Genomic DNA, 18,576 nt, shown 5'->3' on the forward strand with positions numbered 1-18,576 from the left:
ACATCATAACATGACTGTGCTTGGAGACAGGATCTGTAGTGAGGTAATTACAATAAAGTGAGGTCACATAGGTAGGCCCTAATCCATTGTAACTGCTTTCCTTATTAAGAAGAGATGAGGATAGACCTGCATACACACAGAGAAAAGTCATGTGAAAACACAGCAAGGTGGCCCTCTGCTAGTCAGGCAAAGAAGACTCAAGACAAAAACAAAAAACCAAACCTGCTGACCTTGATCTTGGGCTTTCCACCTCCTGAGCTGTCAGAAAATACATTTGTTGTTTAAGCCACCTAGTTTGTGGTATTTTGTTGTGGCAGCCCTGGCAATATATCACTCTAAATAAATACTACTCTGCCTAGAACTGCTTTAATGCAAAAGAAATTTTCCTGTGCTTCCCTAGGTCCCATTAGCTAATACCTATTAAAAGATAATAAAATCTGTCATGCTATTAAGAATTACTGAAATTGCTTAATTACCTGAAATTACAAGATGCTTACTCCTTGGAAGGAAAGTTATGACCAATCTAGATAGCATATTCAAAAGCAGAGATATTACTTTGCCAACAAAGGTTCGTCTAGTCAAGGCTATTGCTTTTCCTGTGGTCATGTATGGATGTGAGAGTTGGACTGTGAAGAAAGCAGAGAGCCGAAGAATTGATGCTTTTGAACTGTGGTGTTGGAGAAGACTCTTGAGACTCCCTTGGACTGCGAAGAGATCCAACCAGTCCATTCTGAAGGAGATCAGTCCTGGGTGTTCATTGGAAGGACTGATGCTGAAGCTAAAACTCCAATACTTCGGCCACCTCATGCAAAGTGTTGACTCATTGGAAAAGACCCTGATGCTGGGGGGGATTGGGGGCAGGAGGAGAAGGGGATGACAGATGATGAGATGGCTGGATGGCATCACCGACTCGATGAACGTGAGTTTGAGTGAACTCCGGGAATTGGTGATGGACAGGGAGGCCTGTCGTGCTGCGATTCATGGGGTCTCAAAGAGTCGGACATGACTGAGCGACTGAGCTGAACTGAACTGATGGGATGTTGATAAACTACTGCCAACTTTTTGTTCCCTTACTGATCCCTTCCTATAGGAAGACTTGATCAAATCCAATTTGTCCATTTCACACTGTAGGCAGGAAGCCCAGGGCCTGCAAACTTTTCCAGAAACGAAAACATACAAGAAAATGCCTGACATCTAGGCATGAAAAGGGCAGACACCAATTTAAGAAAATTAAACTACAAAATTTTAAAATGTTCCATTAAATTCATATATAAACTTAATTTTTCATTTTAAAACATATGAATTTCCTCACATTTGAAAATAATTAGCACATTAGAGTTTTACATTTCTCAAGAATTCTGACATATCCATGACTGCTTAAAATGCGTATCAAATCATTAATGAGTCAACACAGTCAATTAATTTCCAAAACCAGGATAATCCATTCAGAAAATTTTTTGAGAAAAGATATTCAACATTGGATATGCATGCATCTTAATATTTGATGACATGGGGTAGGGTCTCCCTTTTCTCCCTCCATTCCCTAACTGCCTGCCTCCTTCATTTCCAAATTACATAACAGTTCAGAGGTGGGTGGCAGTGACTCCTGCAAGGGAGGGCTAGGGAATTGTGAGGACGAAACATTTAGGGGTAAGGAGGATAAGGGGCTTAGAAAAGAAGATATCACAGGAACTTCCTCGGTGATCCAGTGGTTAAGAAACTGCAACGCTTCCAATGCAGGGGACAAAGGGTTCATGAATGATACACATGAAAACATAAAACAGAAGCATAGATACATCCTGGCAGGAGGCTTCTAGAGAGCAGCACCTGGCTTACATCCAGCTAGAAAACAGCAACCTCAGTCCCACAACCTCACAATGTGCAGTAGCTTGGAAGTGCAGCAGTTAGTGGAATCTTCCCTGGGCAAGTCTTCACATGAGAATACAACCTGGCCAACAACTGCATTACAACTTTTTTGGACCCTCAGTAGAAGATACTGTTAAGCCACGCCCAGACTCCTGACACAATGATAGTAAGACAGAAAAAGATCTTATAAAGCTACAGTAAGACAAATACAAGGTTAAAGTAAGTAGACTAGTAGTAGTATTTTGTAATGTATTATCTGGCAATATGTTGAAACATAAAAGTATATCAGATCAGATCAGTCCCTCATTTAAAAGCATATATATTGTCGACTGAAACATTTAAAAGCATATATATTGAAACATTTAAAAGTATACATATTTCTTTCAACTGGATTTTTGTTGCTCAGTCCTGTCCGACTCCTTGCAACCTCTCCTTGCAACCTCACAGACTGCAATATGCCAGGCTTCCCTATCTTTCACTATCTCCCGGAGTTTGCTCAAACTCATGTCCACTGAGTCAATGATGCCATCCAACCATTTGATCCCCTGTCACCCCTTCTCCTCCTGCCCTCAGTCTTTCCCAGCATGAGGGTCTTTTCAAATGAGTCAGCTCTTTGCATCAGGTGGCCAAAGTATTGGAGTTTCAGCTTCAACCTCAGTCCTTCCAATGAATATTCACGGTTGATGTACTTTAGGGTTGACTGCTTTGATCTCCGTGCAATCCAAGGGACTCTCAAGAGTCTTCTCCAGCACAATTCAACTGGATAGATATCAGCATATCACAAAAATGATCAACTATGATATTAAGACACTGGAAATTTCCTAGAAGCAAATTCTTTATCATTCTTCTGCCTCCATCCAATTCCTACAAATACCACACTATCACTGTTTCCAGTTCACCTTATGTGTAGCCTTTTAGAAAGTGCAAAAGGCAGGGAGGTGGAAAGGATATGTTTTCCCTCCTGGAGGTATATCGTTCTCTGAGGAAGAAAGCAGAAGTCCCACTCAAGCTCTGTTGAGCCCTGACCTCTGTGGAAAATCACTGCTCTTTTCTAATCTTTTCATTTTATAGATGAGAAAACTGGAGCTCACAGGAACAGACTTGCCAAAGATTAGCATGGTAGAGCCTGAATTAAAACCTATTTCCTGATTTTTTTTCACTCTATCACATGTCTATTAAAATAACAAGAGGACCCTGAGTTTCCTAATGTTGTTTTTGGAATGAGTCCAGTCATATTTTTTTTAAAAAGCTAAATATGTACAGATGCCTACACTGCAATTTCCTTCAAGCTGCCACTAATGATTTTTCTATTATTAAGAGCAAAAACAAACATACCTTGGTTGCTTACAACAGCAATTCTGAAATAAATGGCAGCACAAGAGAGAGCAACAGAATTTTTAAGTCTAAAGCTAGAGGGTTAGTTTGCTCTTCCTTACCACAACTTTCTATTTTACTATGTTAATTCATTAAGTTTAGAATACTTGTAACTACCATCCTTCTAAGGGAAGACCTATGTTAATTACCCAAGGCACCCCCATACTAACTCTACCTAATTTTAACAGTTACTAAATACTGTTCACTCTATCCTATGGGGGAGAAGAGAAATAAACATTCTTCTAAGCAGAAACAATATAGTTTAAGTACACCAAGGGTATATCCAAAACAGAAAATAAAAGTAATACTCTGAAACAAAAGTTACCTGTAACTCTAGAACATTTTAATTCTACAGAGCTTTAATAAATAAAAGGCCCCAGCTTCCAAATATCTATCCAAAAAAGGAATGAATAATGAATCCCATCAGAACTGGGGAAATTTTCTTTTTCTTTAAAGGAAGTGGGGGAATGAGAGCAGATAACCATTTTCTTTCAAAAAGATAAAGATAAAACACTGCTTCCTCAAATAACCACTCAGACTGTCATTGAGATGAGTAGGCAAGAAGAACATAAATGTGTATTTGCCTTGTGTACAGTATTGGGCAATTAAATGCCAGCATGGCTATTTAGGAATGGCTTGCTAAAACGTTGAAAAAATGAAAGACTTCATCCTTGTCATAGACTGCCACTTCAGTGGAACATTCGGTGCACATGACTGGGTGATAGATTTCTTCCACATCTGTCTCTGCCTCCTCCGCAGCACCTTCTTGGTTAGACCTCATCTTCTTATGGCCTCGCCTTTTCTTCCTGTTCTCTGGGGGTTTGTATCTCAGAATCTCTTCCTTGTTGACAGAACAATTCATTACAAACATTGCTCTGTATTGGGTTTTATATGATTCATGCCTAAGAGGAAAATGAAATGGAGAATTTGGATGTATGTTCTATTTTAATAGTTACACATTTAGATAAAAATTTAAGACTATCTATCAAAAACTTACTGAAATACCAAACAAAGTTAAAACATGAGAACAAAACAAGAAATTCAAAAACTTTTAAGAGTTATTTTAAGAACAGGAAGGGACCTGTTACAAAAATAGATAATAAAGAATGAATATATTCTACTGCTCTAAAACTAACTTTTACATCAGTAGAAAAAGTTTTTGATTTGCTCTTCCAACACAGAAAGACAAGAAAAGTTGTTGGAAACTTGAGAGGTAATGTTTAAAAATTCTTTGACTGCATCTTTTCCTATTGTGGCCTGAGACTCTGCCCTCCTCTCATTACAGGTGGTGCCATTCTGGTCACTATTTTAGTAAAAGCTACAATTTTAAATGCTTAAAGAGCACCTGACTTTATAATGTCCATTCTTGGCTTCACTCCAATAGTCTAAAGAATAAATAATGCTTTCTTTGTTCTCCTCAAATAACTTTTTTAATGTTTTTTCCTACTTTTCTTGACTTAGTAATTACTGTTACTTTTCTTTTCTCTGCCTTAAAGCTCATGCAACAGAAATATCTATTTGGCTAAAAACAGTGAAGTCAAGTTATGCCTCCACTGGTTCTAAACTCTGATCTTTTCCTCTTCCACCAACCACCAGGCTGGTGCTTCTCTAGGTGAGACCATAAAAATTACATTTATACTCCACCATATTGGAATCCTGTATTCATATGGAACACAATTTTTACCAAGACCAATTTCTACTGTTAGATCTTGAAGCAACTTCTTTTGGGTATAGGAATCCTGTAACACAGCAGTATGGTTTAATTTAAAAGAGAAGCAACTTAAATACACAGGTACTTTACTTTTTCTTTATTTCCCACTCTAGGTGTCAATTTATATACAAAAAACTTAAGAGTTCAAATGGAGAGTACAAAAATTCATTGTTGCAGATGATCAGAAACCTCCAGTTAGCTAGTAAGAGTAAAACTACATCTGGCTACTCAGTGACTAGAACAAATCTACCACCTGCATCATCATTTAGTTTCAGTTAACCTGATTTAGAACACGGACTAAGTTAGACGTTTATAAGGCTACTGGCAAAAAAAGGAGGAAAAAGGCAAGAGTATATTTGGATTAATAGAATGACGGGGATAAAAACATACATGATCTTCTCAATTGATGCATAAAAAGCATTTGAAAAATTCAACACTCTTTCATAATAAAAAATACCCAAAAACTAATATAAGGAACTCAATATAATAAAGGCCATATATGAAAAATTTATAGCTAACATCATACTCAATGATGAAAGACAAAACTTTTCCTCTAAGACAAGGGAACAAGACAAAAAATACCTGATTTTACCACTTCTATCCAACTTGAAAGTTATAATAAGTGCAATGAGGTAAGGAAAAGAAATAAAAGGCATCCAAACCGGAAAGGAAGAAGTAAAATCTTCTCTGTTCACAGATGACATGATATTATATGTTTAAAGTTCTATAAAGATTACACAAAAAACTATCAGAGCTAATAAATTAAGGCAGCAAAGTTGCAGAGTGCAAAATGAAGACATAAAAATCTGCTGTTTCTATACACTAGCAAAGAACAATCCAAAAGGAAAGTAGAATAGAGATTACCAGAGGCTGGGATAGGTACAGATGGAGAATGGTGACCTACTGTCTACTGGGGAAACAGTTCCTAAATGGAGTGATGAACAAGTTCTGGAAATGGAGAGTCATGATGGCTGTACAATTGTACTGTAGTTCATGTCACTTAAATGTACACTGGAAGGTCAGGTGCACACTGCTATATTTAACATGGATAACCAACAAGGACCTATTGTATATAGCACAGGAAACTCTGCTCAACGTTATGTGCAAGGATGGGAAGGGGTTTGGGGGAGAATGGATAAATATATATATATGGCTGAGTCCCTTTGCTATTCATCTGAAACTACCACAACATCGTCAATCGGCTATACCCCAAAACAAAATAAAAAGTTTAAAGTTAAAAAAAAAAAGGTTAAAACAGGCAACAAGATAAGAGTGTCCATTCTCACCACTCCTATTCAATATATTTCTAGAAATCTTAGTCAAAGCAATCAGGTTAAAAAAAAGAAAAGGTAACCAAACAGAAAAGAAAGAAGTAAAAGTATCCCTGTTTCCAGATGACATGATCTTATGTATACAAAACTCTAAAGATTCCAAAAAGAAAATGTTAGAACTAATGAATTCAGCAAAGATTCAGGATACACAAGCAATCAACAAAAATCTGTTGCATTTTCACTAACAACAAACTGAGAAATTAAGAAAACAATCTCATTCACAATAACATAAAAATAATGAAATACTTAGGAATAAATTTAACCAAGGAGGTGAAGGATCTATACACTGAAAACTATGACAGTGATGAAAGAAATTGAAGAAAACACAAATAAATGTAAAGATATCCCAAGCTCAGAGACTGCTACAATGTCCATGCTACCCAAAGCCATTTTATAGAGTCAATGCAACCTTTATCAAAATTCCAGTGGCATTTTTCATAGAAACATAAAAAATTCTAAAGTTTGTATGGAACCATAAAAGACCTCAAATAACCAAAACGATCTTGAGAAAGAAGAACAAAGCTAGAGGCATCGCACTTCCTGATTTCTAACTATGCTGCGAAGCTACAGTAATCAAAACAGTATGGGATTGGCATAAAAAACCAGACTCATTGATCAACAGAACAGAACCAAGAGCCCAGAAATAAACCCATGCATGTACCATAAACTAATATTTGGGAAGGAGTCAAGAATATTCAATGGGGAAAAGACAATCTCTTCAATAAATGGTATTGGGAAAACTAGATATTCATAGGCAAAAAAATGAAATTGGACCCTTAACTTACACCACTCACAAAAATTAATTGGAAATAAAGACTACAACTTAAAATTTGAAATCGTAAAACTCCTAAAAGAAAACCTAAAAAAAAGCTCCTTAACACTGGTCTTGGCAATGTTTTGGAGCTGACACCTAAGGCACAAGCAACAAAAGCAAAAATAAACAAATGGGAACTCCATCAAACTAAAAAGCTTCTGCGCAGCAAAGAAACAATCAACAAAATAAAAAGGCAACCTATGGAATGGGAAAAAATATTTGCAAATTATATATCTCATAGAGGGTTAATCTCCAAAATATATAAGGAACTCAATATAAAAAAATCCAATTAATAAGTGGGCAAAGAAGTTGAATAGACATTTTTACAAAAAAGACATACAAATGGCTAACGGGTATACAAAAAGGTATTCAATATTATCAGGGAACTACGTATCAAAACTACTGCAAGATCATCACCTCAAAACTACAGTAAGATATCACCTCATAGAATAGATATGATCAAAAAGTCAAAAGATAACAAAAGTGAACCCTTGTGTACTACTGGTAGGAATGTAAATTGGTACAGCCACCATGGAAAACAGTACAGAGGAGCCTCAAAAAGTCAAAAAGAGAACCGTCATATGATCTAGCAATCCCACTGTTGGGAATGTATACAAAGGAATGAAAATACTCTCTCAAAGAGACATCTGAGCCCTCACCTTAGCCAGGTGATCAAGGTCAACATTAATAGCCATAAATCATGTTGATAGCTTGTTGCCTATGATATAATGTGATGAAAATGGCACTTTACTTCAGTGGTCTTCCTCCCAAAAACCCATTACAGCATTTACAACAGCCAAGATGTGGAAACAACATACATGTCCATCGACTGATGAATAAATAAAGAAAATATGGTATATACACACAATAGAATATTATTCAGCCATTAAAAAGAAAAAAGAAAAAAATCCTGCCATTTGTAACAACATGGATGGAGCTTGAAGGAATTATGCTAAGTGAAATAAGTCAGAAAGAGAAAGACAAATAGTGTATGATCTCACTTATATGTGAAATCCAAAAAAAAAAGAAACCAAACAACTGAACTCATAAAGTTGGTGGGGGAGACAATGTTCATCGCAACACTGTTTATAATAGCCAGGGCATGGAAGCAACCTAGATGTCCATCAGCAGATGAATTAATAAGAAGGCTGTGGTACATATGCACAATGGAGTATTACTCAGCCATTAAAAATAATACATTTGAATCAGTTCTAATGAGGTGGATGAAACTGGAGCCTATTATACAGACTGAAGTAAGCCAGAAAGAAAAACACCAATACAGTATACTAACACATATATATGGAATTTAGAAAGATGGTAACAACAACCCTGTATTGCGAGACAGCAAAAGAGACACTGATGTATAGAACAGTCTTTTGGACTCTGTGGGAGAGGGTGAGGGTGGGATGATTTGGGAGAATGGCATTGAAACATGTATAATATCATATGTGAAATGGATCGCCAGTCCAGGTTGGATGCATGATACAGGATGCTCGGGGCTGGTGCACTGGGATGACCCAGAGGGATGGTATGGGGAGGGAGGTGGGAGGGGGGTTCAGGATGGGGAACACGTGTACACCCGTGGCAGATTCATGTTGATGTATGGCAAAACCAATACAATATTGTAAAGTAATTAGCCTCCAATTAAAATAAATAAATTTATATTAAAAAAAAAAGTTGGTGGGGGAGGGTAGGTGGATGAAGGTGGTCAAAAGATACAAACTTCCAGTTATAATGATTAAGCTCTGGAGATGCATGTATAGCATGATGACTATAGTTAACAATGTGCTGTGCTTAGTTGTGTGTGTGTGTGTGTGTGTGTGTGTGTATGTGTGTGCTTAGTTGCTCAGTCGTGTCTGACTCTTTGCAATTGCATGGACTGTAACCCACCAGGCTCCTCTGTCCATAGGGATTCTCCAGGTAAGAACACTGAGTGGGTTGCCATGACCTCCTCCTGGGGATCTTCCCAACCCAGGGATCAAACCCAAGCCTCCCGCTGTATCACATACTTGAAAAATGCTGAGAGTAGATCTTAAAAGTTTTCACCACCCAAAAAAAGGAACTATGTAAGGTGATGGCTGTGTTAACTAACCTTATTGTGGTAATCATCCTGCAATATATTTGAATATCTAATCATTACACTGTATACTGTATACCTAAAGCTTATACAATGGTATATGTCAATTACATCTCAATAAAACTGGGAAAAGATTTAATTCTTAAATGGTCTAGCTAACAATAAATTGAATATTCAAATGAAATACTCTTACAGCAACATTTTTAAATGCTTAAAATAGTAAATTTTATGTTATCACAATAGAAAAAAAGAATGAGTCTATTTGAGAGATTTCATCATCTTAAAATATATATGCAGTTTTACTGAATCCTTATCAGCACTGGCAAGTACTTATTAGAAAACCTAGTTAGACTACATATAATCAAAATTATTTCTATAAAGATTAGTCGTGCAGCACAAGGGATATATGAGGACAGAACTTTATCAGAATTCCTAAGTACCTCAAAAGTCTATTTAAACAAGGACCACCAAGTGGTTTTATTTTCATGCGTGTGTGTGTATGTGTGTGTTGTTACCCTTTATCAGTTACCTTTGGCAATCAAGACATAGTGTAGTCATGCAGGCAGGGCAATTCAAGACAGCATCGCTATTCGGAACAGGCTGTTGTTGACATGGTCGCTGTATTCCAAAACCATGGTAGCTAGAACAGAAAGAGGAAGGGTGAAGCACATTAAAGCCAGATCTTCCTTTCTAAGGCCACTTTCCAATAAAAGAAATCAGTACCCTTTAGAAAAATGGTTAATTCTAGGAATGGGGCACATAAGGTAGACCTGGAACATCCTGTAGTGCCAGAAAGTAAGGCGGTACTCAAAAAGAAAAAACAAAACCAAAAATCCATGAGACAGTATGTTAAAGGGGCACAGGAGTCAACTCAAAGAGCCCCTGATGACTGAAATTAAAACAATTAGAGCATTGAAATAAAACAGTGTTAAATTATAAGCAAAGTATAAATAAATACCCATGACTCTATGCTGATATAAATGACTTAATATGTAAATAAATGGGGAGAACAGACACATCTCCCATATGTAAGAACTACAAATAATTTATGAAGATACTCTCCCCTAAAGGAGACGGAACATGACTCCTTAAGTCTAGGCTAAATATAATAACATCCTTCCAAATAGAAGGTACAGAAAGGTGTGGAAAGAGGAACTTTACAGCTGAGAAACTAAATCATGCTTGATAGTATGTGCCCTTGATACAAAGTGATGAAAACGGCACTTTACGTCTATGGTCTTTCGCCCCAAAACCTCTAAATCCAGTCTGATCATGAGAAAAGCATTAGATAAATTCCAATAGAGGACCCTCCCACAATATTCCTGACCCATGCTCCTCAAAACTGTTAAAGTCATCAAAACCAAGGAAAGTCTGAGAAACTCATAGCCAAGAAAAGCCTCAGTAGACATGACAACTAAATGTAACATGGTATCCCAGATAGGCTCTTGGAAGAGAATATAGATATTAGGATAAAAACTAAGGAAATCTGGGGGGATTCCCTGGCAGTCCAGTGGTCAGGTCGTCTTGCTGTTGGTTGCAGGGAGTAATAAGGAAATTCTCTGTATTACCAGCTGAATTTTTCTGTACCTCTAAAATTATTCTAAAAAAGTCTACTAATTAAACACACACACATCAATAAAGCTACTTTTAAAAAGCAAGCATTGTAAGCTCTAAGTGCCTAAGAATCTTAGTCTGTTTTGTTCCCTTTTGTATTTCAAGAGTCTGGAACAGTGTTTTGCGTATAGTAAGTGCTCAACAAATATGTGCTGATTGAAAAAATAAAGTATGAATTTACTTACAAAGACACTAAAGTATAAAAGGATATATTCTTAAAAGGGGCTTATAGATGTTACTTCTCAAGATTACATAACAATGAAAATACATTCCATCTTAAGTCACTGACAACTTCTGTTACCGGAATCAGGAGCTAGATCTTAAGCTCCTTAATTATTTCAACAGCGCTCATAGCACTTAAAATGTTCATCTCACACTGTAGGTGTGAAAACTACTCATCACTTAAATGCAAGCGACAGCTGTAAGTGGTGCACGGATGAAACTGAGAGAGGAAAAAAGAACAAAGTGGAAGAGTGGAAGCTAAAAGGTGGTACATAAAGACCCACACAGCATCACATTCCCTCTGGACTGGACAACTATAGATTCCTGGGCCCCACCCTCGATGAATCGAAACTTCCTGGAGTAGGACTCAAGGGTTTGCATTTCACTCTCACCAGTGATTCTGAAGCTCAGGCAGGCTAGGGTAACATTAGGTAACAGTGATAAGCTTTCAGCTTTCATTTTTATGATAAATCGATCTTCATCAAATCAAATTTGAAATAGAGTGTGGAGTTTCCTCTTGAAATGATGGAAATGACTTGAAACAACATAGGAAGTGGTTGCACACCCCTGTGAACACACTAAATGCCACTGAACTGCTAACTTCAAAATGGTTAACATTACGTCATGTGAATTTTACCTCAACTTTAAAAAGTCAAATTTGTAAACATGATTCAAGTATTCATATAGAAAACATAACATCCACTCTTAATCCACATAAACTCTTTTACTTTTGGACATGCTGAGGCAGGCGGGATTTTAGTTCTCCAACCAGGAATCGAACCTGAGCACCTTGCAGTGGAAACGTGGAGTCCTAACCACTGGACCCCCAGGGAATTTCCCATATAAACTTTTAATCTCTAAGTAATTTTATACTGCTTATTTGAAAAAAGTCAGCTTTGTTTCTTGAAGGAAGAGACTTGACTAACTACAGCAGTTTGAATTCAACAACAGTTTTTAAAAAATATATGGTCTAAAGAATGTATATATGTATATAACTGAGTCACTTTGCTGTACAGCAGACATTGGCACGACATTGTTAATCAACTATGCTGTTGCTCTTCAGTCACTGAGTCGTGTCCAGCTCTTTGTGACCCCATGGACTCCAGCACACCAGGCTTCCCTGTCTTTCACTATTGCCCAGAGTTTGCTCAGATTCATGTCCATTGAGTCCATGATGCTATATTTCAAATAAAAATAAATAAATAACCAATGGCCTGACTGAAATTTGCTTTTCATTTTCAAAATATTCGGTAGTTTTTTTCCTCAAACTTTCTTTATGCATGACCCAGGTCTCCTGCATTACAGGCAGATCCCTCACCATCTTAGCCACCAGCAAAGTCTCTATAAACATACACACATACACTCAAAACGTGAGTACAGTGAAAATCATCTTTTAATCATTTTCCCTAAAGATTTGAAATATTAAATTTAAGTTCTTACCCTCTTCTCTGTGCGTCAACCCAGGCCTGATCTCTGTTATCTTTTTCAGGATCATATAGTAATTCATCATTTGTTAGAATTCTGTGTTGTTTCTTCTTTTTTTTCTTGGTCACTTGTGCTAATTTTGAAAATGTTAAGAATATGGCTAAGTAGCATGTCTAAAATTCACACCTTCTTTTACACAAAATGAAGAATCCTATTTCCTAAGGTATACATTTTTTCTATCTTCCTAAAAAAAATTTTTTAAACTATTCCTCCAAATAAAGTTCAGAACCAAGTTCAAATAATGAGAAGTCAGAGTCTCAAAAAAGCCACCCAAATCAAGTCAAGAACAGACACTAATTTTTTTTTTTTTGGCTGCACTGCTCGGCTTGCAGAATCTTAGCTCCCCAGACCAGGGATCAAACCCAGAGTGGAGTCTCAACCACTGGACCACCAGGGAATTCCTTAGAAACTATTTTTGATGTCTTAAATTTTCCATAAGTTCTCATACATTAAATGCGACTGATTTCAGAACAAAAATGAGTGGAACACTATGATCATATACATATACTAGACCAACTTGAACAAGTCAATATTTATGCAACAATATATAAAAATATAAAATCATTTCTTTACCTTATAAATATGTTATGTATGTATTCCATCATAACTACTGATATAATTTAGTTTTAGCTCTTGTCATTATGCTCAACTTTGCTCAAAATTTACACAAAATCAGGGGCTTCCCTGGTGGTCCAGTGGTTAAGAATCTGCCTTGCAACGCAAGAGACACCACTTCCATCCCTTGTCTGGGAAGATCCCACATGCCGCAGAGCAACTACAGCCTCAGCCTGGTGCCTAGAGCCTATGCTCCACAACGAGAGAAGCCACTGCAATAAGAAGCCCACGACTGCAACCAAGAGTAGCCCCTGCTCGCCGCAACTAGAGGAAGCCTGCACGCAGCAATGAAGACTCACTACAGCCAAAAAAAATTCTAATTTATACAAAATCAATTTCAAAGAACAGAGAGGTTGATTTTTTTAAAAAAGCAACAACTTAGGGAAAATTCTACAAGAGAGTAAAACCTAGAAACTATCTGCAGTCGTGAAAGCAAATGCTGCTGTGCTAAAGAACCCTGAAGGAAAAAGAGGCCGAGAGCCTTGAGCAGAGAGCTACTGAGTCAGGACTCTCCTCCTCTCCCCAGATGCGCCTCTGCACGCTGCCCTAGTCCCAGGCCCTCAGGTGTGTGTGCTTCCATCTGTTCTACGCACAATCCTGCTTTTGTTTTCACATCAACCGCCTGCAATTTCTTAAAAGATAAAACTCAAAGGGAAAACCTAATATCAAATTGCTAGGTAACACTTCTTTCATAAAATATAGCTGCTAAACCTGGTGAACATGTTCCTTACCTGCTTTGTCTTCATCTTCAGAATCAGAATCAAAATATATATTGTCATAGTACTTTGTCGGAGCTGTTCCAACTATCCCATCTCCTGAAGACCCTAGTCAAACCATAAAGGAAGTTTAAAGACTAAAAAATACAGAATTGACAAGATAAAAAACTCCATACATTCTTCCATCACTTCAAACTGCTATCGGCTCATTCCCAATTTCATTTCAGTGGAAAAATACTTTCACATCAATGACTTATTGGAGTCAATGACTTACTGTATTTCTGTGCCCTATGCAATTACAGAGAACTTCTCGTCCTCGAATACGTGTTCCAAATCATGAGAAAATTATTCTTCCTCTCTTGCCAGAAAGAGACTGAAAGCACATATGATAATGATAAAAGCACATCTAATTAAACAAAATAGCCATATTTTCAAGTTACCAGCATATATATCTCTACCTTTCAGCCATGCAGTATCCTGTAGAGAACAGGAAATAAACATCTTGTTTTAAGGGACTTTAGAAAAAAGAGGGTAAGAGCTCTATAAAGAGTCAGGAGGAATGAGTCAAGGACATGTTCTTCCTCTCCTCAGTAGTGCCCAGTGCTGTGACATTACCTACACTTCTGTCATCATATGCATACATCCCTAATTCTTCCTCTTAATTAATATCTGCCTTTGCTTTGATCATTATCATATATTCTTTCAATTCTTAATAGTTAATATATAGCATAACAATATGGAAACCAATGTTGAGGAGTCCTACTTTCACAAAAGTTTTCAAGGCAGGTACATTTTACATAACAGACCACGCACCAGAATTAAGTATATTTCATTACTTACTAAAATAAGATAGGAATTTGTGGTGACACATTGCTCAATCTGCTATATCAGTGTTACATAACCTAAAAAGTACTTCTATAAGCTAATGTGTCTTTCTTTATCCTAGGGTAAAAAGTACAAAAGGAAATCATATAAGTAAACAACGCTTAACAGCCTCTTTCCAGCACCACAGGAAAAGTCTGCACTAGCAATGAAAGAAAAGCACGCTCAGGTTGCCAAGTACATTTATTCATTCACTCAAGACGTGTTTACTGGGCACGGACTGAAAGTGCTGGGGACACAACAGAACGCAAATAAGGGTCTCTGCCGTTATGGAGCTTAGAAAAATATCTATGTGAGAATCGAACTAAAAGTTTACCTGTTTCTAGAGAAGATAACTTGTCCTCCATTGTTTTTATGGTAGAATTTAATTCAGCTTCCATTTCTTTTTCAAATTCATCTTCACTAGAGGATTCACTTTCCCCAGTAAGGCATTCTCTGATAAGTTTTCGTTTTTGGTCAGGAGTTCCATGTAAAAGCACATCCACCTCATCTTCAGAACTAGAACACATTTAAATCACAAAGAACATGAACATTAAAGTATTAAAATAACTTGAACACCTATCATCCCATTGCCCAACAATTTTAAGTTTCATAAGGTTGCACTGGATTCAGCTGTCATTACATACAGCTCTTCTGACTTCAACCATTTCTGCATATTTCCAAACATATTTTTTAATGTCTGCATACCATTTCCTCTTGCAGATGCTGTATAGTTATTTGTCCTTGCTATTAAACACATACAATGAATAGCTCTGGATATATAATTTTGTTTCTGTTGATTTCCTTAGGTTAAATGTCTAAAATTAGACATAAACATCCTTCTGACTTCTGGAATTATCACACTACTTTTCAAGTGTATTGCACCAATTCGTAATTCTATCAGCAATGAAAATTTTACTGGGCGTTTGTTTCAAAGTCTGGACACTTAAATAAAACTTAATATACGTAACAGACAGCTAATATATCCACACAAAATGTTAACAGACAGTAAATAAATATCACAGTTTAAAAGGCACAGTGCTACAGGGAACTATAAAAAGAGAGAGAGACCTAAAGTATATTCCAAATTCTCCTGAGCAATGTATGCCGATTTGCCCTTCTGTGCCTGGGTTTCCCCATCAATAGCAGTATGGAATTAAACCAGGTATCAGAAGAAATGAAATGTTATCCAGATGAAATGCCTAAGACATTTCTAATACAGTCAATAGTACATATATAATGTTCAATGATTCATGGTCTGATGAACAGTTACAGACTATTCATGGGTTTTGCTTCACTATTTTTCTCTTCTATTAATACACCAGAAGAAGGTAAATAAGAATAATACAACTCATGCCAATCAATTTTGCTAATGACAGAGGCCTTATCCAGATTTTACTCCCAAGAAAATTCCCCATCCTGATCAGCATGCTCCCTTTTTCATCACCTCTATATTCACTCAGGTTCTCTTATCTCTGCCTGTACCATCAAGGCCTAATGATCTCCAGGTCTCAAAACTCTTCTGCTTCCTTCCACCCTGAACCCTGATGCCAGCATATTACTCCTAAAGAACTGTTATCACATCACTACCCAAATCCAAAAGAAAATCATCCATGACCAAAACTCCGAGTACAGCATTCAAAAGAATCTTCCACAATCTGGTTTCAACTTATCTTTTCAGGCTTATCTTTCACTGTTACCCTTGAACTATCACAGTACTCTTCAACTGGGGGCAATTTTGCCTCCTAGGGAACATATGGCACAGCTAGAGATATTTTTGATTGTCACAACTGGGATGTGGGAGGAGGGGTTACTGGCATCTAGTGGCATATTTACTGCCTGCTGTAAAAGGTGCATTCTCCAAGCCCAAGTGGTCCTCAGCTATGATACCAACCCACTGAACACGTAGCAGCCATGTGGGCCTCTCCAAGTAACTCCTATAGATGGGAGTTGGAAGCAAGAGCAACCAACACAAACGGGATGCTCAGACTGCTTGCTCTACTGTGAGGTGTCTCTTACTCGGGAGACTCATGTGTTCTGCCAGCTTCCATGAAACAGTAACAGGCGATGAAGGAGTCAGTCACTTCTAGATAGAGTAAAATCAAATCCTGACAGACACCTCTTAAACACCTCTCTAACACAATTTCCCTTTCCAAAACAAGCATTGGATTCAGCAGGCAATACTGCCTAATAACACTGTTTTGTTTTCAAAGTATTTACAGTTACCTTACCAGTGGCAACCATCACAGGAATATAAAGTCTCCTTACAAATATTTAACTACATGGGAATTCCCGGGTGATCCAGTGGTTAGGACTCTGTGCTTCCACTGCTGGGGGCCCAGGTTCAATCCCCGGTTAGGGAACTAAGATCCCACAAACTGTGAGCCAAAAAAAAAGGCATTTAACTACAAAAATGTAAACTGACTTAAAGAAAAATATTAAATGAATAATAACAAGGGTGAATATGGGAATGATAATGGAAGAATAACTCAAGTTCAGGAAACACTGAAACCAATCAAACTGAATTACTAATTGAGACCTACTTTCACAGACTGGGCCCCTAAGTGAAACTCTTCATAAGGGAATCCTGGAATCCATCCTCACTTCCCACAACAGAAATCCTCACAGCAGTCTGATCTCCCATCCTATAAACCTTCCTCAGGATAGTATGAGGAAGCACTGTGATTAAGAGAAAAACGGTTTCACAGAAAACTAGTCGGACAGAATGTTTTTAAGTTTATGAACAGGATCTGCTGACAGCTTTAAAAATGGCTAAACTTGCCTGGAAATACCTAGTCAACATAATTGCAAGTTTCCCCCAGGTAGGATTAATCCCTCCCTTCTGGAAATTCCCGTGGAACTTCATCTGTAACTATCCCAGGTCATCTTTTTCTACAGCGCTCTTCTGCAATACACGTTTATTTCCAAGACCTGTATCTCGCAAGATACTTATCTATCTTATGTCCCCTACTTTACCGTTAAACCTGTCGAAGACAAAAAATCTTATGTCTGATCTCTGTAGCCCAGAGCAAGCATACAATAGCCTAATTTCTGTTTATGGCAGTTTAATCTTCATGATGTTCAATTCACAGTTAAGTCCCAAGTGCCTCACAACAAACTCGAGATGTTTATTATACTTTCTTTTTACAAACAAGAAACCGACGATAAGAGACTGGCCCTCAGTCACAGTGCTGGTAAGCTGCAGAAGCAGGATTCGACCTCACGGCTTTTGAATCTTACGCTTAATTCCAGAATATGGACTATGGCCCTTCCCTGCGCCAATTTCGATCCTGCCTCCCCCGTGACTGCAAGACCTCACCAGAACCCCCGGCGGAGTTCCACAGACGACAGCGGGGTGCGACAGGGTCCCGAACCGCTGGCCGGAGTATCCGAAAGGGCCCGGAAAGCGCAGCAAGTCGGGAGGCTGAGGTCCGACCTTGGTCCGAAGCCTCGGGGGCCGGGGAGAGGCAGGGGGACGCGGCGGGGCAGGGGCCCACCTGCTCAAAGCCGGCTCCTCGTCGCTAGGCTCCTCAACTGCGTACGGGTCATAGTCGTCTTGGAGGCGGTTCATAGTGACTAGCCCCTCCGATACCATCCACAGGCGTCTGCCGAATGACTGTTTACTCCGCAGGTCCCTTCCCTAAAGTGCTCCGACACAACTTCCGCCCGCACTTCCGAGTCCTTAATGCGCGCCTGCGCGGTTATTCCCAGCGAAGGGCTGGTACGGCAGGCGGGTCCCAAAGACCTGCTGCTACCCTTCGCAACAGGAATATGTTCCTATTTGGAACATAGGAAGCCGCTACCTTATTACTGGAAGTTGCAGTCAGCACCCTCATAAGTGGCAGTATGTGAGATAAACACTCCACTTTCCGTGTTTCACGTTGTGACAT

General features: G+C 38.2%; 1 protein-coding gene across 2 annotated transcripts; it reads right to left on the reverse strand.

Moving 5' to 3' along the window:
• Window positions 1-3,561: 3,561 nt before the first annotated feature.
• On the reverse strand, window positions 3,562-18,360 carry EAPP (E2F associated phosphoprotein). 2 transcript variants are annotated; one of them, XM_019983843.2, is made up of 6 exons: window positions 18,184-18,355; window positions 15,024-15,205; window positions 13,841-13,933; window positions 12,450-12,567; window positions 9,703-9,813; window positions 3,562-4,142 (listed from the first exon to the last, which is right to left on the reverse strand). In XM_019983843.2, exons 1-6 carry the CDS (start codon window positions 18,279-18,281, stop codon window positions 3,866-3,868), a joined length of 879 nt encoding a protein of 292 aa, XP_019839402.2. In that variant the 5' UTR covers window positions 18,282-18,355; the 3' UTR covers window positions 3,562-3,865. The 2 variants fall into 2 exon arrangements, with proteins under 2 accessions (XP_019839402.2, XP_070631550.1); XM_070775449.1 differs by lacking the exon at window positions 12,450-12,567 and having other exon boundaries at window positions 4,046-4,142; window positions 18,184-18,360.
• Window positions 18,361-18,576: the final 216 nt, after the last annotated feature.

This window comes from Bos indicus, chromosome 21 (assembly GCF_029378745.1).
Source record: "Bos indicus isolate NIAB-ARS_2022 breed Sahiwal x Tharparkar chromosome 21, NIAB-ARS_B.indTharparkar_mat_pri_1.0, whole genome shotgun sequence".
NCBI classification, from domain to species: Eukaryota; Metazoa; Chordata; class Mammalia; order Artiodactyla; family Bovidae; genus Bos; species Bos indicus.